General features: G+C 41.3%; 1 protein-coding gene across 1 annotated transcript in view; it reads left to right on the plus strand.

Moving 5' to 3' along the window:
- Nucleotides 1-22,031, plus strand: part of LOC125889457 (rho guanine nucleotide exchange factor 26-like) — a 37,827-nt gene extending 15,796 nt beyond the window's left edge. The window contains exons 12-15 of the mRNA XM_049577485.1: nucleotides 7,111-7,320; nucleotides 20,002-20,072; nucleotides 20,264-20,368; nucleotides 20,749-22,031. Coding sequence (XP_049433442.1) covers nucleotides 7,111-7,320; nucleotides 20,002-20,072; nucleotides 20,264-20,368; nucleotides 20,749-20,891 — 529 coding nt within the window. The 3' untranslated portion in view covers nucleotides 20,892-22,031. The remainder of the gene's footprint in view (nucleotides 1-7,110; nucleotides 7,321-20,001; nucleotides 20,073-20,263; nucleotides 20,369-20,748) is intronic.
- The last annotated feature ends 1,049 nt before the right edge of the window (nucleotides 22,032-23,080 follow it).

A 23,080-nucleotide genomic window follows, 5' to 3' on the forward strand; every position in this document is an offset into this window, starting at 1 on the left:
TATTGGTTTGTGCTGCGGGTGAGCGTTGGAGCCCTGCTGTGGCACGCTACTCTACTGCACTCCATCTGCAGTAATCAAAACAAAAACACACCAGGGGTACACGAGGCTAGTCAGGCACAGCCAGGTCATAAACCTAGACATAATGGTGTAATAGCTTTTTATTATAGCTTCTCATTATAACTTGGAGTTTGTGTGTGTGTCGGGGGGTAGCTTACAAGCTCCCACCCCACCTTTGTTGCCAAATGCAGTACTTTAGTGCACTTGAATCCTCTCAGCTTCTTCTTGTGTCACTTTTTATAAGCTTACATTTTAAGGAATACCATGAAGGAAGGGGGAAAGGTTAAAGCCACAGCACTTACATAGCAGAGAGAAAACATTCCTACGACCTGAGGCCATTTACAGTTTTATAAGATTATATAACTTAATACTTAAAGGAAAGAGAGCAGTGCACAAAGATATATTAGTTGATTTGGAATCCTGAAGGTTAGTTAGACTTTAGATGGGGTTCAATAGCTGAAAATGAATCTAGTATCCTGTAAGGTTGAGAATAACCAGAGGATTGACGATACGATATTATCACGATACTTATTTCACGATACAATAATACTATGATTTTAAATATGTTTGTATGTAGCGAGTATGTATGCTGAGTATTGCAATACAATATATTGCAATATATAAACCTTTTCTCAACTTTGTCAACATCTGTTTTATCTTACAAGATAAAGTTTTCAGTCTGTTCATCTCAATTCAGCCATTTTTTTTTTTACAGCAAAATTAACTTAGTGGACTGAAAAAGGAATTACTTCAAGTATGCTGAAAATCAAATCAGCCATGATACCAGGAATGGCTGATTTGATAATCAGCCATTCCTGGTATCATGGCTGATTATCAAATCTAAATTCTTTCAGATCTGTTATCAGATCTATTTTGTCTCAGCTTTTAACAGTTTTGAAACTGTAGAAAATGGAATATGATTAAAATAAGTATTTGTTCTTTAGCGTATAATCACCTGAAAATAAGAATTGTTGTGTTCGTCACTTTAGAATCAGCCGTTTATCTGCATAGGGAGCGGGTCCTTGTCTGTGGAGATCGCCATGTTGCTCCGCCATGCGTCTGCAGTAGCCCAGAACAGATAAACCAAACACTGGCTCAAAATAGAGCCATTTGCGTTTTGTCGTCCTCTGCGATGAGCTGAACGGTGTGGGGAAAAAAACGCAGATTTTTAACGTGTAACTGCTTTCTTTGGTGGTTTTACTGGTTTAAAGCGCCTGGTCCATTTGTTTTGGCGAGGAGGAAACCTCTGCGGCCCATTTGCAACAAGCCGAACAGGATCGACGAAACACTTTTTTTTAAGGTAACACTGCTCTATTCAGTGTTTTTAACAGTTTTAATCCCCTGGTCCGTAATTGCTAAGCCGATAATTAGGCTCATGGTAAGAACCTCCATAAAAGTGACCATTGAAGGAATCCTAACTGGGAATTCACGCTTGGCACACAGGAGAAGTTTCAGCTGGTTGCAGTCTTCAGTCCTCACTGCTAGATGCCACTAAATCCTACATACTGCTCCTTTAAGTCTCCTTTCATTGGAAAGTATTTTTATAATGGATTAATGGTTTTAAGCACAAATGCCAAATATTCTCTCGTTCCAGTGTCTCTAATGTGGGGATTTGCTCTGTTTTTATAGAGCTGTAAATCAGATGTGTTTGGGTTCTGGAGCGTTGATCAGATAAAAACAGGACATTTGAGGATTTCAACTTGGACCGTGGAAATGTTTTTACTTTTTTGAGTTTTAATAGACCAAACAAACCTTGATTACTCGAGAAAACTATCATGATAGTTGCTATTATAAAGGGAGAGAAGATGAACGATCTGATCAAATACAAGATCCATTAGATTCTCAGCCTATTTTGTCAACTTCGAACTGTGTCCAAAATACAGCTGGCTATGAAACCAAGCCCTTGTCAGACTGGCCTATTGTCACACAGCGGGGAAAGTTTTGATCTGCTGCTCTCTGGCTCACAGGAACACTTACATAACACTGAGTCCACACCAGCTGGCTCCTCTCTCATCTTCACTTCCCCCCTTTTTCCTGTGTGATACCAGGCATCATCTAAACATTCAGTATTGTTGAGGTTTTCATCTCTCCCTCCTCTCTTTCTCTCTCTATCCTTTCTGTTTTTTGGTAGTCATGACCTTGTGGTTTTTTTTGTGTGTGTGAGAGTGCGTGCAAGCCTATAATCCCAACACTTTCTGTTCTAGTTTTTTTCCCCTCCCTCTGTTTGTTTGACTGTGCCATAGTCTCAACACTCCTACTGTACTTTGCACCAGAACATTATGCTCTTACCGTGTGTGTGTGTGTGTGTGTGTGTGTGTCTGTCTGTGTCTGCGTTCATGCTTGACTTCAAGTCCTATCTCAACATCTCTTGGAGGATCTGCGTTAAATCTGCTTGAGTGTTGAAGAACTGGTTGTACACTGGTAACGTGGTAGCTGGCACAGCTGTGTTGACATGTGGTAGATGCCTGCGTTATCTCTAGCGGCAGACTGAATTTCATTCCAGTAAGAGTGTGTGTTTGTTTCTGTGGAAGTAGCCACACAGTAGATGGTTTCTTGCTCTTACTATTTAACGTTTTAACGCCTCTCTCCCACATTGTGACATAGGATATTTAAACTATTTCCCAACTTAATTTCTCTGTTTAGCAATATTCCAACACTGTATACCCACCCAACCATACACATGAGAGAACTCATCCCACAAACACGCAGATTCCCCACCCACCCCATTCCCCAACATCATGTTAATGGCATTCCAGGCATTTCACCTGTAGGGCTGTCAGGAGCCGAAATGCTGACGACCATACAATCCTGCTAACAAAGAGATTCTTATGATACCTGTGAACAGATTTGGGATAATTCTGTTTCTACTTAGGAACCTTTAGGATTTTTTTTAGGTTTACATGAAGGTTTGAACTGTTTAGAGGTGAAAATGGATGATTTCAAAGGGATACGTCACCCACAGAATGAACATCTGTATATCAGTTAGTCATGCCTCACACGCCTTCACGGAAAACAGCAAACATATTGATGCAATGATTGATTAGGCACCATGTCTAACATCAGCAAACTATATCAGAACATCTGATTACAAACTCTCACACAACTTGTTCAGTTCAGCTTTTGGGAAGCACTGCGCATACGACTGGAGAAATGACACTTAGATTATACTGCACAAGTTTTACTGTTGTCAGACTGGTCCCCAATCAATCAGTAAATCAATATATTTGCCGTTTTCCATGGAGGCGGGTGAGGAGCACAAGTTTTCTTAATGAATTCACACAACATGGCATGACTGAGTGATATATAGTACACAAATGGTCATTTTTTTGGGGATATTCCTTTAAGGATTTTATAAGGGATTAGATGCACAGTTTTTAGGGATTAAAAAAAAGTACAGACTTACTTAAAACCCTTACCAATCAATTTTGAATTTCCACCTTAATTGAACTATTAAGACCCATTTAAAGTAAAAAAATTTAGGGGATGTTTTCACGGTTTGGGTCAATGTTTATATTTATTTTGTACAGCACTTTGGTCAACTGTGGTTGTTTTTTAAATGTGCTGTATAGATAAACTTGATTTGGTTTAAACTGTACGTATAATCCATTAAAAAAAACTTGATATGTTATCCCATTCAAATCCTACTGAAATACATTTATTACCCCATTTATTATTAATCAGAATTTATTTAATTTTTAAGATAAAAAAGAGGGGAGTCTGTTTCATAGTGCAACATGCTCCAGATAAGGTTTTGAAAGAAATATACTGTGATAAAGCTATAGGTTAGTAAAGCTGATTAAAAATAGAAGTGTGAGGTAGAAAACTAAACAAAACAACCCCGACCAAAATAAGATTTGTAGAATCTTCTCATGTAACTGTTGGCAAGGAAGCAAGTAAGCGTATTTTCCCAAATGTCACCCTCTTCCCTTGAGCCCCAGGTCAGTGTGGTTAGCCTGATGCACAGAGCGGCTTGTGGTTACAGTTGGATGCAGCCTTAGCGCAGATACTCCATGCTGCCCTTCTCTTCCTCTCCCTCTGCTTTTATCTGATCTGTCTCTCCCTTTCCTCTCTTCCTCCTCTTCCAGGAAGTCTAATTGGTTGTGGGCACCAGGCTTTAACTTGATTGATTGGTGAACAATAGGGGCTGATGGGTAACAGTTGAACCTTGTTGAGAACCTCCCGAGCATGACTGGATTCTCTGACCAGTCATGACCCCAGAGTCCAGTGTGTGTGTGTGTGTGTGTAAGTGAAAGAGCGAGACAGTGAGACATGGACAGATACACTGTTCACTACTGTTTGTTTGTTTAATGACTACCTCTGTCCCTGCTTGTGCTTGTGTGTTCAGTGCTCTAATGGACATGCTGGCTTACGAGAAGCTACTTCCTGTCTGGTAGCTGTTTTAGCTTGGTTGCTGTTTCAATCTCAGGTTGATGAAACACATGTGGGCTGGACCTGAGCTCCTGTTCTTCAACATGTAAACACACACACTTTTTCTCCAGGTTCAGTGCAGCAGCATTAGAGGTACTGTGTTTCACAATCAGTACCAGATGTTTGACTAACTCTGCGTACATGGGGTCATGCTCAGTTAAAGGTACTCATGGGAAATGTAGGCATATAGAAAAGAAACCAGGAGGCAGCTGATTCAGTGTAGGGATCATGTAGACAGCTCGATGTTTGGACTTTTGACTGGCACAGAATCAGAGACAGCGACGGCTGATTTATTCATCCAGGTGAATGTGGTTAACTACAGTCTATACCCTCTCAGGGGGTTGAATAGCTGAGGTACCATGAAACTAGATCTCTACTGCAAACAGTGAGCTAAATTTTAATGTGTGAGAGGGAGTGGAGGCATGGTATACTGTACACACTAATCAGCAAATGTTATTTTAAATATAAATTTGTACCCAGTTTTGATTATTGAAACATGATTATTGGCTTTGGATATTTTGAGTATTTTAAATTGTGATTATTTTATTTGTTCCAAATTAATTAGATAACAAGAAAAAATGTCACCATGGCAAACATTAATTATTTACACTCCTTAATCTGTAAATAAACTTTATGATTTAATATGATACTGCAAAAACAAAGTAACAGTAGCATATACATGGTGACTGGTACATCATGTCCATGTTGTAGTAGAAACAGGACGCAGACAGCATTTGGGGCTGACGCATTACAGCAGTCGTGGTATGGGGCTTTCAGCAGGCTACTAGCTACAGGAACCATTTGGGGACAGAAAAGCACAAATAAGTAATCTGAAAAAATCAAAATAAGGGACAGCCGTTTGTGAAGTGATACTAATGTTTGTCTGCATGGTTAGAAAAGCTGAATCCACCTTTATATTTGAATACCAACCTGCCAAGAGAGTGTCTGGATATCTGAGTAGACTGGGCCTTCATGATCTTTAACTCAAAGCAAACTCAGTCACAGGAGATGCAGTGGTATTTGCGTGCTTTTTTGTTTCTTTGCATTTCTATCTAACTGCACTGGCTGGTGGGATACAGAGGAAAAGGGTTTTGAGAGACTTCATTTGACTGTCAAATTCGGTTTACATCAGTTTTTCAGTGAAACGTGTTTGTGTTTGTCTATGTAAAATAACTGGCTGTTTCTTATTAAGACAAACAGTAACAACGCTCGGGGAAATTAAAAAATGCACCACTGGAAATTCTACTATCAATGATTATGTAGCTAAAGGGATACTTAGATTCTCAACCAGCTTTGATTTATTTACTAGTTTATTTGAGATTGACACATGCACAAGACATTGCTTCATATGTAAAATGCAAAATAGATGCAATGCACACAGGTTTCTAGCCATGGCTAATTTGCAACCCCTGTCCCTGGTTAGGCTTCTAGATTTAAATCAGGAAGTGTAAGATGACTGAGCATGGAGTGATTCCATACAATAATACAACACAACATACACAGTGAAATACAAAGACTAAGTCAAAGAGAAGACTGCAATAACAGAGCCAAAAAACAGTTAACAATGACTATTTTGTGTTGTAATATTGTAGGTAGAATGTGTAATTGAACTGTGGTTATCTTCCCTCCATCTTACCAGTGCTCAGATGTCCCAGCTCAGATCCGCTGGATGAAAGGTTTTGCGTTGTCCAGTTGATTTTCACTGGCTTTTCACACGAACTACAGATTGTACTTGTGCAATTTTGTATGCCTGACTTCACGGACAGAAAGATTATAGAGGCATATTGAGAGAGAGAGACCCACTTCTCTCTGTCTCCGTCTGTCAAACGCAGACTAAACTCTGATTAAACTGTAAAACTAGGCAATGCTGATCAAATATAACCCAAGATTCTCACATACTACTAGTATTACTACATTGACATAAGGGTCCAGCTGTGTTTGTAAGTGTTGCTGTATGTGTTGGATTTCCATGTGGTAGAGCTGTTGTTTCATCTCAATATACTGTCATAAACATGGACAATAAAGCAGGATCTATACTTGTGAGTTGAATCGACGTAGCCTGACGTGCACCTCCCTAGAAATGTAGCTACACGTCACGTCGACGCAGACCTCCTGTCTATTTTTGAAAGCTGAAACAATTTCCCTCAGTGGAAACAAAGCTTTTATCGACTTTAATTTCACAGAGGAGAGGAAGGCTCCGCTAGTCGCTGGGCTAATTTATACAATGTAAAATGCCATAGGCTTGTGCTAATAACGTTAGCATGTTATATTTGATGGAAAACGTGTTGAGTATAAGACAGTTGAATAAAGCAGTAGCCTACAATGTAAGGAGAAGTAAGAAAGGACTAACTTACAGTGCACAAGTTGAAGGAGATGACACGATTGCATTTTGCTTGAGCTGCACCTTGTATTAATCCATGTGACAAATAAATGATTGATTGTGTATCTGAGTCCTCATGCAGTTTGTTAATTATCTCATGCAAGAGCACTTTAATGATGGGTGGTGTCTCATACATCGAGGCCTCCGTCCACAAAACTTCCGCCAAACTTGAATGAATTGGATGGCTGCCACTGCATTAAGTGCAGTAAGTGAAATGATATTAAAGCTTTCTGTCTCTTTTCCAGTGAGGAGAGTTACACTGTGATCGACTACGCTCTGAGAGACCAGATCTGGGTGGGTTCCTGCCAGCCAGAGGATGTCAACCTGTCACCGGTCAGGAGCACCGCCAGCATGCTAAGCTCACGGCAAGCTGGCGCCAACCATCTTTTCCGCCTGCGCTTCCGTAGCAACCACTCCGGTGAAAAGGTGCCCATGATCCTGGGGACGGAGCTGCCGTGAGTGCTTTATTTTGTCACCTTTGTCCCTCTGAAATGTGCTGTTTGTTTCACTTGCATTGCAGATCTTTTGGTTTCCTACATGCTCTAATATGCTTTTTAACTTGGAGTAATAGAGTCCCAGTACCCCTCTCTCCTTGGCTCTTGTTTCCTAGTCTCTTTCTGGACAATTACAGGTCACAGGGATATTTAGTTACATCTATTCTCAAGCCACAGCCTGAGCCTCACTGCTTATTGTTTATGTGACCGAGGAAATGGAAGTTTATTAGTCGTTCTGTAACACAGACTGGCTGTACCAGACAATTGTTTTGTTTACTGAACGTCTTCTGACCCGAGCGTCTATTCTGGGCAAAGCAGCTCTCTTTGTTTAAACTCTGCTGGTTGTAGCTGAAATGTTTTGCATGTGCAGCGTAAATGATTACTCACACATCTGACCTAGAAGTACCGTCAGTACAGTAGAGCTTCCTTGATATTTCTGCCTGTGGCTGCGTTGGTATAGTTCAACCCAACCCAACCTCCTCTCTTCCTCGTCTCTCTTTGTACAGCAAATAGAGTGAAAAGCGAGGTTGTTTAAATAGATTATATAACCCACACAAACAAAGAGGATCTGTCATATATTGGGCTCCATACAGGGTTTATTTGTTCTAGTTAGCGATAGGAGTTGCAGTCCGTGTGCACGCACGCACACACGCTCGGTTTTCACTGTAATTATTTTGTGTGGTCCACAGCTTTGTTGAGGAGTGTTTTCATATGCACGGGGCCTGTTCCTCCTCATTCCTGTACAGTCGCAGAACCTCCCTCTGTATTCTCAGCACAGGTGTGGTTTTCAACTTCACTGCACAAAAAGCTGCCTGTAAATGTCTCTCAGCTATTTCAAAGCCTATATATTGTTATTTTGTGACTTCAAAGTTAAAATCTAGAACAGCTTGAATTCTAATTTTTACCACAGCAGTAAAATGCAACTTGTTGTTGGTAATAGAGGGGATTCAATCACTGATAATTAAACATGCTGAGGTAGTTCAAAGAATAATAGTTATTTTCAAGGCAGGACATAAAGTTAGCCTGCTAACAACAGCTTGGTATGGAGATGTAAAGGTTTTATTGATCACTTCCTCCCATCGGTCCAATTCTTCATCGTCTCCTGATTAGTTTTCTGTGTGAGGAAACAAGTAGTCCTGCACCAGTTTTCAGCTTCAACACAACTGTTTCAGTGTCTCTGTGTCTGTCTGTCTCCTACAGACGTTGGAAAACAGCACTAATTTCATTTTTCTTCATGAAATAGAGCCATGCTTTTGACTGTTTCTTCTTCTTAGACTTGATTCTTCCTTTCAGCAGCGTAGCCTCAGGCGTTTGACGTCATTGTTTGCAACGCACAACTGTCAGAAAAACATGCCAGAATCTACGTATACAAGGAACTGATAAGCTTGGAGGGATAAGACTCTTGACGGTTCTCGACTCCTATTCTTTGCTCAGAACATGGTGCAGTTGCATGGGGGCTAACCGCTAGAAACATGAAAATGACAGTAGTCAAAAACATTTTAAAGAAAACAAAGCACCTTAGCATGATATCTTTATAAACCAATGCAGCTTTCAAACTTTGACTTTACATCAGGATGCAACAGCATTTTGGTAATTCTAGGTGGGCGATGTGACCCTAAATAATATTGTGATATTTGAGGGTATTTTTGCGTTAACGATATTCCTGATGAAATGACAAATTAGTAAAAATAATATGTTATTATTAATTTAAGAACATAGAATAGCAACAAAGTAAGTGATGTAGTTTTACAGTTTGCTGTCAAATATTCAGTAAAAACTAAACAAAAATGATCTCTAATTTCTTAAGTTTGTGAATTACAACAGTAATGCAGGATTTATAGTTGTGTGCAGACCCTACACATGTAGCCTACGCCCTTGTAAGCATTTATACTTCTGCGGTGGTGTGTCTGTGTCACCCTGCAATTACACCTCCAAAACACTAGTCGGCAGTGGACACATTTTCCCCACAAATCCAACATGCTAACGTCATTAGCACAAGCCTATGGCATTTTACATTGTATAAATTAGCCTAGCAACTAGCGATTTTTCCCTCTTCTCATAGAAAAACCAGGGACAACAGCAACATTTAACAAAGGTGACGGCACTCAGTTTGGCTCCATTACAACTCACAACATTCACCGACAAAACAACTGTCTTATATTAAACACGCTTTCCAAACAAATATAACATGCTAACATTATTAGCACCAGCCTTTGGCATTTTACATTGTATAAATTAGCCTAGCAACTAGCGATTTTTCCCTCTTCTCATATAAAACCAGGGACAGCAACAGCAACATTTAACAAAGGTAACGGCACATAATTTGGCTCCATTACAACTCACAACATTCCCCGACAAAACATGCTTGTTGTTGCCATGGGTAACAGTATGATGTCAATGTTAACAAGTCAAAATATCGCGAGTATCACAATATGAATTTTTCATATCATATTAAAAATCATACTGGTATTATTGTGAACGGCACAATATGGCACACCCCTATTGGTAGCACCTTCAACATTAGGTTCCCAACCTGTGTCTTCTTGTGACCCCTCACAAAATGTTACTTCATTTAGAGGCCTTAAAGGGAAAAAAAACAAACAAAAATGAAAGCCAAATTTTATGTTGTACTTTTAATTTCTACCCTGGTTGTTATCCTGCCACTCTCAGGTTTGGGACCACTAAACCACTGTACACCTCCACAGCACAATTCTGTGTTTGTTCCTTGTTGCAGTTGGAAATAAAAACCTGTTTCAGTGTTGAATAGCAGCGTGGACAGTCGGATATTGGCCCCCATGCTGCGACTAAGTGAAACTTGACAAAGTGGCTGCAGTAATAGTGTTAAGTGTGACTGCTGTGGGCCTGCGTGGGAGGGAATCTTTGTGACATGACTTAAATGTGCTGCCTGCTGAGCCTTACATACTGCCCATGTATACATGAGGGGGTCTCCTTGTGTAACTGCCCACTCTGTCTGGATGTGTGTGTCATTGTGGAAAGCCCCTCGACTCCCTCCTTTGATAGCTTGGGTTTTGGGGCCCTCGGCTAACATCTAATAATGTGTATGTGTGAGGAGTGCAGCGCTCCACTCACTGTAGTTACTGAATGAGCTGAGCAGAGGAGACCCTGGAAACTATCCTTTGTTACAGTGGTTGCTAGGCATTGTTTAAGCTGTTGCCTAGCAGCGGCCCATTGTTAAGTGGGCTGTTTCCCACGACTATCTCTCCCCCCGCCTGTTTCCTCGCTCTCCGCGACTCTTCTTCACAGTCCCGTGTCTCATCTTGGAGACAGCAGCCAGTGTCTGCTCTTTGTTTTTGATGACCGGAGAATAACTTCCTTTTCCTGCGGCCATTTATCCCAATTTAGTGATCTAACCCGACATGACACATGGAAGTGGTGTTACATTAGCCAGTCTATTTTGGGCTTCTGTCAGAGTGAACTGAAGGAGAGCGCACAATAAGGAGTATTGATGCTTTCTCAGAGTGAGAGTAGGGTGCAGCTAATGATTATTTTCATTATCGATCAAAGTGCTTATTATTTTGATTACATGTTAAGTCAATAAAATGTCAGAGAATATTTTAAAAACTGCCTATCACAAGTTCCCAGGGCCCAGGGTGATGCCTTTAAATTACTTATTTTGATGGAGTAACAGTCAGGCAGGGCTACCACTAACTATTACTTTTATTATACAGGGTTCCAGACTAACTTTTTGTAATAGGAGCATTGTAGCCCTGACTGAGAATTTTAGGAGCACATGCAGAAAATTTAGGAACACACTTTAAATAATCGTGCGATGCAGTTAATCACATTTTTGGCCGTTATAACTATATTACTGATAAAAGCTTTGGTAATGTTTTATTTCAAGTTTACAACATCACAAATTGAGCGAAATTAATCTTTCACGACTGTTTACAAAGCATGTAAACAAAGTATGTGGTCAGTAACCTACCTCCTGTTATGACAAAACAAAACAAATGCATTAAATTTTATCAAGTGTAACGCACACCCAGCTCCTGAACTGCACACATGCAGTGTCGTTGCTATATGTGGGGCTAACATTTACGTCGTTCTTTTTAGAAAGTTCAATCTGTCCCTTATCCTTAAACGGTAGCTCCTGCTTTGTGATGAAATATGCAGCGTTGAATTTAACTCATCATTTCAGCCGCCTCTGCAAATTGTATTGCAGCTTCCTGCCTGTGAAAGGATGTTGAAAGTGGGGATTCTGTTTCATTTGTAAACCTGTCTTGTCAGATTTTATGTTTTATGATTTTATGTTTTAGTGTATCATGTCTGAATTGTGCAGTACCCGTTAGTGATGCGCAGGTCTGGGTTTTTTCCAACCCGCGGGTCCCGCATTTCTGAAATAATTTGACCCGCTCCATCCCGCCTGCGCTACCGCATCTATTTTCACAACCTGCCCCGATTCTGGTTTATTGTGGCCGCTGCTTGGCGCTTTTGTGACGTCAGGTCGCAGGTTACGTTACGTAACATGCATTTACCTAACCTACAACAGTGTTGTTAACAAGTAGGCTATATCCAACATATTTAATTTTTAATGACCCGCCCCGCCAATAAAGTGAACATTTCTTGACCCGACCAGCGGGCAACCTGGAAGACCCGTGGGTTACGGGTCGGCCCGCGCATCACCAGTACCCGTTGCTTCTGCGAACTTTGTTTCCCCGTATATTTGGGGCTGTATGAAGTGCAGAACACACAGTTTATTGTGTTATTTGTCTGGTTGTATGTGAGCCGTGTAAATCCATTAAGCCATTCCTGTCTAAAGTGTACATTGGGCTTTTTCTGTATAGTTTCTTCGAGTCTATATCCGAGTTTTCCTTGGCAACTTTTCACTGTGCAGGGCCTGGCTCTGACACACAGCTGAAGAACGCGTATATAGTTAGTTTCGCCATCCTTGTGACATTGGACACGAGCACAGCTAGAAACACTGATGAGTGAAGATAACGTGATACTCACAGTTAACTTATCACTCACTCCCGGACCCTCTCCCTCTTACACACACATTGGCCCACACTGGCAGACTTGCTCCCTTGTTTTTCAACATGAACAAAAAACCCTGCAAATCTGCAGTTTGCACGGAAGCGAGTAGTTGTAAAAAATACTCTCTCTGACTCCAAACATGATCGCAAAGTTGGACCATTTCGTAGCAGTCTGGAGCCACCTTATTTATTATTCTGTTGATCTTTTTTTTTTTTGTTACCAAATTTCAACAGTTTGCATATGTAATGGCACAATAGCACAGTGTCATGTTTTTTTTAACATAAATCCTTTTGCCTTCCAACACCAAATCAGAATCGGAATTAGAATCAGCTTTATTTGCCAACTACGTGTGTACATACAAGGAATTTGACTCCAATAGACTTGCTCTTATTATATCACTACTTTGCTCTTATGAGAACCCAATGATCCTCTCACAGCTCATCAGAGCAAATTAATGATAAATGACTAAATCAGCAAAAAAAAAAAAAAATAACAAACATGAACACAAAGTAGGTTTGCAGCTAATTAAAATAAACAAAGAAGCAGATAAAAAAATGAATAAGTAAATAAGAAAATAATAATGATAATAATGATTAAAAGTCAGCAGGTAATGTTCAAGATCAACATGCCACCCTAACCTTGTCTGCATCCAACAAGATCACAATGCAACATGTATGTTACATCTCCACACATAGTTGTATCTATACAGTAAATGCACCATGTCACTGTGTGCACTTACTACGTACCCCAAACGACCAACATTAATCTTTCTGTGGTCATACTTCCCATGCTCTAGTCTAATGAAATAGATTGCATTGTTTCAAAGTGGGAGATAAGAGGCTGCCAGTGTTTGTACAACTTCTCAGCTGGGCCACGCACAGAAAATTTGATCTTTTTCAGTTTCAGAAATGCAGCCAAGACATATTTGAGGGGGGGGAAGTAATTTTTCCAAAAGATGAGGATTCAAGAGGGTGCTATGAACGAAGCAAAAGAGATTACAGCCCTTTGTTTATGAGTCATTTAAACACAATCTGTGGATTATTTTACTGAAAATTTGATTTTTTTAATTTAAAAAAAAAGACAAAAAAATATGAAAATGTCCACTTTATTTGAGCTGTTGGTTTAAAATTTATATTATGTTGTTCGATGAAAAGTCATAAAATAAAAAGGACAGGGCAGGACAGCCAGCTGTTTTGTTCTTGTCACAAGACCACACAAATGCAGGTCTACTTTGTGCAAAATGTCTCTGCTAATGAGTTTGCACAAAGAATAAAACCACTCTAATGCAAAACAAGTGGTTGTATTGCATACACGTCCCTATATTGTTTACTTAACCGCTACATTTAAAAGAAGCCAAAGCTGGGTTACGATGTGAAATTCCACACATTCTGACCAAAGGCGGGTCTGTGTTTTTTTTGTGGTGCTAAAACCATAGAAATGGTTTCTTATGTTGGTCAGTGTGGGCGTCTTTGCTTTCACTTCCTTCTCCACCACCTGCCCCTCTAAGCCAATGGCTTACCTCTATCTGTGCATCACTGTGTGAGGTCCAAGCAGCACATACAGTAGACTGATCTTTGACCACAGCAGTGACATAATACATGTGGAATTCAGACAGGACAGCTGGATCGGAGATGGCACAAGGACGTCTGTGTGCTTGTGATTCTCTTTTCTGTCTGTATCCTTTTTGTTTGGTGTGCTCATGTCAGCTCGTCTTCCCCATGACCCTGATGTTGTGTCCTGTCCACAGTCAGTGAATAGTGTGTCTCTATTAGTGGAACAGAGCAGCTACAGAAGTCTGCAGCAAAACATTTCTGTTTGTCAGATATGCAGCTATAACACAAAGCAGCACCGGTTACGTAACAGCCCCGACCGGAGGAGGGAGTCTCTACTTCTGTTGCACACTCTGGCATCATTTCTGATTTTCTTTCTACTCGGTCTGCTTTTGGTCATCATGTTATTGTTTTCCATTATCGTACTACGTCTGCTTTCATTTATGTGATAACAAGGAGCGTGCTGATGAGAATCATTCCCTCTGCCTGGGAGTTTCCTTGGCTGGTCAGCTCCGGCCATGGAGATTTCATGTTTTTGTCGGAGGAGCAGGAATTGTACCCGAATACCGTTCTGACCTGTGGTTAAGTGGAAACAAGGGAGGGACTTGGTGGAGAGTAAACAGAGTGATAGGAGTGTGCAGAGAGGGTTAGGGGGAGAGTGAGAGATGAAAAACAGTGGTCTGGTGGTGATTTTAAGTTGGCAGAGGAAGGAAGGTTAGATAGAGTCTGTCATCGCTCTTTATCTGCTTGTGAGAAAGAGGTTTTACAGCGCAGCAGCAAGGCCTCACTTCTCTGCAGAGGTGAAACTAGAGCCTCTGACAATAGATTTATGATTCTTGCATTCTCTTGCACGTCGGGTTGAATGGTAAAGGCAGAAGGAGCTTTACTGCCATGAAAAGCCTGATCCTGCACAGACTTGTAGTTATCTAAAGGGGAAGAGGGCAAGCACCTGCTGTTTGTGCATATGCAGTATTCACATGCCTGCATGTAAACACACACTCACAGTTCCAAGGCCTTTTCTTTTTTACCTGAACCTCTTTTGGTATGTGCCTCACATTCCACAGATAACCATTAAGTGCCTCTTAAACACATGTGGTTGCCCGTTTGCGCCTGTGCTCGATATATGGAATACTTGCACACTCATAGCTTGGATAAAGTATTTCAGCTGTTTGCATGAGAAGGCGACCTGTGTGTGTTTTGTATGTGCGCATGAATCTGTCAGCATGTGCGTCCAGCTGTCAAAATCAACGATGAACAGATGCCATTCCCACAGAGCAGCTCGGATGTTAGAAGAACTTTCACATTCAGTACAGATAAGTAACCGGGCCCTTGATCATAGCACTTCTCCTCTAGTGCCACCAGCAGGCTCACATTCATGGTTGAAACGTGAGTAAAATGTCTCAACAACTACTGGATGGATTGCTATGAAATCTGGTTCATGCATTCATGTCACCCTCAGGATGAACTGCAATAACTTTAGTGATCACTTTAGCATCATCTGATTAAAAAAAAAAAATTCCAGCACTTTGGTGGACTTTCCCATCAGCCTCAGCTCTACTTAAGCATTACTACTGTACATATGATGCTAAAATGCTAAACTAAGCCAAGAATCATTAGGGCTGTTGTCAGCCAAAGAAAATCTTTTTTGACTGAAATTCTACGTACTCTTCAAAAAAAGGATTGATCAACAGGGCAAAAATAAATCTGCACGTTATCTCTACATTAACCCAATGGCTGCCCTGACTAAGAATTTTCCTAGTCAACCAATAGTCGTCATTTAGGGCCATTAGTTGACAAGTCGCCTGCATGTTTACGATGTTAATTTAATCATTAAATGATATATTTTGGGCGGGGCAACACAATGGTTTGAGTTGAAGGTGTGAGAAAGAATAGTATCAGTAACATTGTTAACACTGTGCTACATTACAGTGAAATACAAAACCGTACTAATGAACCTTCATTAATATAGGCCTATATTTTAGCTACAAGTGCACGTCATACACTGAGCGAGCCGCCTGTTAATGACGCTGTCGGCAAAGCAGTAATGATTGTGCTAAGTGGCTAATGGGCATGTAGCTACGTACATGTTTCAGATGATACGTCATGTTTGTAGTCGACCAATAAAGATGAGTTTACATATCACCCTGGGTTCGTCCTTCACCTTCTCAAAATGATCCCACACTTTGGATTTCCTGCCCGACATGTTATTAACTAGCCTGTGGAATAACCGCAGGCACCAGCCCTGGAAATTAACCTGACTCCTGTCTGACTGCTGAGTGTGGCCACTTCCTGTGTCTGTCTGACACTTCTGGTTGACTACTGACAAAAAACACAAAGACCAGCTGTCACATCTTAAATGTTCAAGTGCTGAACAACAACAACGGAGGAGAGGATTAATAAAGAAGTAAAGGCAGAACACTTCGTCTGGCCTTTGTTCTGGATGAAAGACAGACTGAAATATGCAGAGAGAGACGACAGACCCGCCAGTGTACAGTACAGGCCAAAAGTTTGGACACACCTTCTCATTCAATGCGTTTTCTTTATTTTCATGACTATTTACATTGTAGATTCTCACTGAAGGCATCAAAACTATGAATGAACACATGTGGAGTTATGTACTTAACAAAAAAAGGTGAAATAACTGAAAACATGTTTTATATTCTAGTTTCTTCAAAATAGCCACCCTTTGCTCTGATTACTGCTTTGCACACTCTTGGCATTCTCTCCATGAGCTTCAAGAGGTAGTCACCTGAAATGGTTTCCACTTCACAGGTGTGCCTTATCAGGGTTAATTAGTGGAATTTCTTGCTTTATCAATGGGGTTGGGACCATCAGTTGTGTTGTGCAGAAGTCAGGTTAATACACAGCCGACAGCCCTATTGGACAACTGTTAAAATTCATATTATGGCAAGAACCAATCAGCTAACTAAAGAAAAACGAGTGGCCATCATTACTTTAAGAAATGAAGGTCAGTCAGTCCGGAAAATTGCAAAAACTTTAAATGTGTCCCCAAGTGGAGTCGCAAAAACCATCAAGCGCTACAACGAAACTGGCACACATGAGGACCGACCCAGGAAAGGAAGACCAAGAGTCACCTCTGCTTCTGAGGATAAGTTCATCCGAGTCACCAGCCTCAGAAATCGCAAGTTAACAGCAGCTCAGATCAGAGACCAGATGAATGCCACACAGAGTTCTAGCAGCAGACCCATCTCTAGAACAACTGTTAAGAGGAGACTGCGAATCAGACCTTCATGGTCAAATAGCTGCTAGGAAACCACTGCTAAGGAGAGGCAGCAAGCAGAAGAGATTTGTTTGGGCCAAGAAACACAAGGAATGGACATTAGACCAGTGGAAATCTGTGCTTTGGTCTGATGAGTCCAAATTTGAGATCTTTGGTTCCAACCGCCGTGTCTTTGTGAGACGCAGAAAAGGTGAACGGATGGATTCCACATGCCTGGTTCCCACTGTGAAGCATGGAGGAGGAGGTGTGATGGTGTGGGGTGTTTGCTGGTGACACTGTTGGGGATTTATTCAAAATTGAAGGCACACTGAACCAGCATGGCTACCACAGCATCCTGCAGCGACATGCCATCCCATCCGGTTTGCGTTTAGTTGGACGATCATTTATTTTTCAACAGGACAATGACCCCAAACACACCTACAGGCTGTGTAAGGGCTATTTGACCAAGAAGGAGAGTGATGGAGTGCTGCGGCAGATGACCTGGCCTCCACAGTCACTGGACCTGAACCCAATCGAGATGGTTTGGGGTGAGCTGGACCGCAGAGTGAAGGCAAAGGGGCCAACAAGTGCTAAACACCTCTGGGAACTCCTTCAAGACTGTTGGAAAACCATTTCAGGTGACTACCTCTTGAAGCTCATGGAGAGAATGCCAAGAGTGTGCAAAGCATTAATCAGAGCAAAGGGTGGCTATTTTGAAGAAACTAGAATATAAAACATGTTTTCAGTTATTTCACCTTTTTTTGTTAAGTACATAACTCCACATGTGTTCATTCATAGTTTTGATGCCTTCAGTGAGAATCTACAATGTAAATAGTCATGAAAATAAAGAGAACGCATTGAATGAGAAGGTGTGTCCAAACTTTTGGCCTGTACTGTACACTGGCGGGTCTGTCGTCTCTCTCTGCATATTTCGGTCTGTCTTTCATCCAGAACAAGGGCCAGACGAAGTGTTCTGCCTTTTTTACTTCTGCAGAAATTCCGCATCATATCAATGAGATGCAACCAAAACGTCTCCGCTGAAAAAAATGCTGCGCCCTTGAAGCACTTTAGCGCCCCTAGCTGGCTGTTTTTGGAAGAGCACCTGGCGTTTTCAGCTGGGAAAAAATGAAAACACTTTGGGCGTTGTGGAAGTGACACCAGCGATTGTCCGACTGACAAACATCGAATGAGTTAAAATGCCAAAGGAATATTCCCTGCCAAAACATGAGTTGAGTTAACCTCCAAAGTCAGTGTTAGAGTGGGACAAATAGCAATGAACACCAAATATGATTATGAAATACTAAACACACAAACTGAATGACATCACTTTACTAACGAGTGATTATTTCCCACTTTGGAAGACACGAGAAAATTAGGAATTATTAAAAACTGCAGTTCATTATTGAACATATTAAAAGGTACCAAAGAGTGACTGTATTGTTGACTCCAAAGGCCACACTTTGTTAGTCATAATATTGCATTGTGGGTGCAATGTGATGGCCGCTACGTTAATGATTTTATCAGAGTAATGATTATAAAGTTTTATGGTGATTCCACACACTCCAGTTACTTATGGAAGGATGACGTGACCCCGTGTTTTACAGCTTATGCGTCCTGAAAGGGATCAAAACAGCCTGTGTACAATGGGAACACTATAATGAGGTCTGACTCATGGGACTTGCCTGTTCGAGGTTCGTTTGAGGCCCTTGTGAAGAGCATTCACACACAAATACTGTTCTCAGTCTGACTGTCTGTGCATGTTGTACCCATCTGCATGATTCAGGGCAACAGAGCTGAGTCACAGGGGGGCCTCAAAAACCCCCTCTGGTTCATTTCCTGAACCCCCCTTTATCTCTCCCTCTCTCGCTCTGTCTAAATCCTCGCCCTCCCTCAGCAGTAGATGAGAACAGGTAAGATGAGAGATAGAGTTTCATGGAATCTGACCTGTGCGACTCCACCTGTTTTTTTTGTTTTTTTTCCCATGAAACACACAGGAGAGAGGGAAAGCAAAAGCAAGCCTGTTCCCTCCTGGGAATCAGCCTTGTGCTTCTGCTCAGTTCTCTGTGACTGAAAACACACTGCTGTTCTCTCATTGATAAGAGACGGTGAGGAGGGAGGGAAGGTAGAACTTGCTGGGCGACTATGGGACTCCCTAAACACCGGGGGAGGCGCCGACTGGGTGATATACCTGTGTCACACAGTGTTGTGTGCCTGATGTACGTTCTTGTCGGCTTGCGTTGGGTCGGCTCGACACTTTTTGGATAAGATGGCCAAACTGTAACCAAAAAAGTTGTGCATCAATCTAATGTTTTCCTTAAAGGAACACTTCACCCACTAATTGTAAATCAGTTAGTTATGCTGTGTTACCTTGAATTAGTGAAGAACCTTTTCTTGTATGCTTTCATTGAACCTTCTGCAGTAAGTCTCATTTATCCAGTCGTATGATTAGCACTTCCCGAACATGCATTTTCACTAAAAACATCAGTATTGGAGCACTGATAGTTTCACTTTCACTCAGTTTTTAATTGTAAAGTTTTAGGAAAAATGAAAGTTTTTGGGAAGTTCTGAGCATAAGTGAGACTCAGAGCAAAGAGTGCACTGCTACATCCTGCATGATATCAGCCTGCTTATGTCTAATGAGGCTTGGTTAAAGTCAGCTCGGACTGTCCTTAACAGCTGTGTATTTCTCAAAAACAGCTGGACCATAGCATGTGCCACATCTGTATTACACAATCAGAAGAATTAAACTCCATCAACCGCAATTTAGGAGGTGAACAACTCTCATAAGGCTGTCAAGCTTTAGGAGTTGTTAAGTCAATAAAAGTCTCCATCTAGTGCCAGAACAGTTTAATAATGTTCTATTATGTGTGCTTTCAGGAATGAGCGTGCCAGATGGATCAGCGCTCTGGGCCAGAATGTCAGCAACAACAAGAATCAGGACAGAACCAGTAAGTTTGCCGCCGACACCTAAAAGGCTCCCTGCGTGCTCCTTTTAGCCTGTAGCACCACCTTGTGGCCATTTGATGAACAGATTTTCTCAGTCTGATTTCAAAAACACTTTGTAAATTCAGATATATTCAGATAAGGCCGGTGTTAATTATCTGAAGTGATTTATGGATGTGTGTTTGTGTTGTTTCAGATGTGATGCAGGTGGAGGTGATCAGAACTTACACAGCCAAGCAGCCAGATGAGTTGTCCCTGCAGGTGGCTGATGTTGTGTTGGTCTCACAGACTGTAGAAGATGGTAGGTTGGCTTTATTTCTCACGTTTACCGCTCTGTCTTGTTCTGTAGCCTTTACTGTAGCTTCTCTCACCCTCTTTAGTATTCCTCTCATTTCTCCACCTTCCTGTTTCAGCGCCGTCCTTTCATCATGCACTTTTCTACCCTCTCCACAACACCTATCTGTCTCACATAATGGACCTTACACCTGTTTGAAGATGTGGTTTTAAAACCACACAAACACACAGAGGCCGAAGGTCACTTCCCTTCCGGGAACCATGGCAACAGACTTTCATGTTAAAGAACAGACAGCATTGAGCATCAAAAGGAGAGAGACAGTAATGGCACAAGGTAACAAAACACCTGCTTCAGTTTTCATGCATCCTTCAATTTCTCCTTTTCAGGCTGGTATGAAGGCGAGCGACTGCGTGACGGAGAAAGGGGGTGGTTCCTCGCCGAGTGCGCCGAACCAATCACATGCCAGGCCACCATTGAGCGCAACATGCAGAGGATGGACCGCCTGCAGGGGTTGGAGACTAATGTGTGAGCAGGATGAGCCAAGTGCTTAAACCACAGAGGGCTTTTCTCACCCTTTGACTCACGAGTGACCTGCCATTTAAGAAGTGAACCCAAACAAATGGGTTCAGTAACAGCATCAGTGAGCTGCCTTCAGGGACTCCGTGGACCAGGCTGCCTGACTCCTTACAGTGGGTTAAAGATGAAGCCATAATCCTTGCTCAAAGTCCACTAAATATCAGGCACTGTGAGATTCAAAGCAAAGACTTTTCAGGACAAACACGGCAGAACTGTTTTTTTTTTTAATCCCTTAATTACTAATCGCTCCCTGTGTGGGTGGGATGGCTTGACAGTGGGATCTGTCACATTCATTAATTCCCCGGTCGGTTAGAAAACTTCACACCCACTGCCGGAGTCACTGCTTTCAACACCCCGCTCTGCAGAGCGACTGATGGTGTGAAATTTGTAAATTTTGTTTTTTTTTTCAAGCATATTTTTTGAGTGCAAGTGATGTGCAATGGAATAATTGACACTACGGTATCGCTATAGGAGGTAAAATAGACCAAATAGTGTGAAAATGACAGCAGCCTGATTCGTGCTCTGTTAACACGGATCAGGCCATGTGATGATGAGGAGCTGTGCCAGTAACAATGTAACTATGAAGATGTTGATAATAAGGCAAGACGGTGGGATTGGCAGCTTCTGTACAGCGTGTGGGTTAGTGCAGAAACTCTTCTGAGTGTTTCAGTCGCATCTGAAGGCAAGTGAAACCATTACAATGATACTTAGAAGAAAACAAAACGGAGTGTGCGTTAAGCTGCAGAGGACAAACATGAATGCTACGTGTCTGAAACACACGGCACACGTGTTCATAGTCATAATTATTTGGATGATGAGGATTACACTACTCTGGGAGGTGTAATCTCGTGTCATCCACGGGTTAAGCAGCATCGCCAACAGTCTGTTCTCTACCTGGCTGTTTGTCACCTGTTAATGTCACCACCATGAATCAGACTCTACATTTGTGTCACACGTGCCATTTTTCTCTCCATCCACTCAATGATTTGAACAGCCTGAAATATCACAGACACTAGATGCAACCCAGGGGTGTGTGTGTATATATATATATATATATACACACACATATATATACACACGTATATATATATATATATATATACACACATATATATACACACGTATATATACACACGTATATATATATATATACACACATATATATACACACGTATATATATATATATATATATATATACACACATATATATACACACGTGTGTATATATATATATATATATATATATATATATATATATATATCCCCCATAGGATTTATATCTGTGATGTTACAGAGGCAAGCAGAAATTAATTTGTGTGTGCTGATGGTAGGATGGGGGGGAGAGAAGAGCCGGCCCTGCTTTTAATGTGATTGTCCAGTGTGAGTCATCTTTTTAGTGTTGCCATGCCCAGCTAAAGGAAATGAATGGCTTGGTCAGAGTGTGGTGATAACACCATCTGTCAAGCCCACTGCTCTGGCTCCAGCCCAAATGACAACCACAACTGTTGAACTACATGAAGCGAGGTATGACGACAGCGGGCGGAAAGGACGCGACAACGTATCCAGACAAAGCTTTGCACTCAGGGAAAAAATTAGCTATGTGATGTCACACATGTAAGCATGAATCGATCTTTATTTCAATCACTTCCTGTACTTGTAACTATTGTAAATCATCTGTGTACATGTAAATATGTAAAACAGCCTGAATTATAACTTGTATGTTTTTCCAAAATACAGATTTATATTGCCGAAACTTGTTTAGTTGACCTTTATGTATTTCACTCCACCATAAATAAAAGCTCAATTGCAGGGGCTTGTCATCTACTCTCAATGATCAATATGACACCTCTTTTCCCCCGAGGACCACTGCTAGATAGACCCAAGAAAATTACTCCACTTTTATTCCTCCGGTAGCACTTGGAACAATAAATTAGCCGTGTGCTCTGTGGAAGTTCAGTGCACATTAATCAGAAATGTGCATAAATCCTTCGTTCAGCAGCACTTTATCAGATATTTATGAGATACCGACTGGTAAATCAGGGGTTTGCAACTGTGTGCCGCTGAAGGTTAACAGCTATGCAGGTGTTCATTGCAACCAAATATCACCCAGGTGATTTTAGAGATTGCTCCCTTAAAGCTCA

Source organism: Epinephelus fuscoguttatus, linkage group LG5, assembly GCF_011397635.1.
Source record: "Epinephelus fuscoguttatus linkage group LG5, E.fuscoguttatus.final_Chr_v1".
NCBI lineage: Eukaryota > Metazoa > Chordata > Actinopteri > Perciformes > Serranidae > Epinephelus > Epinephelus fuscoguttatus.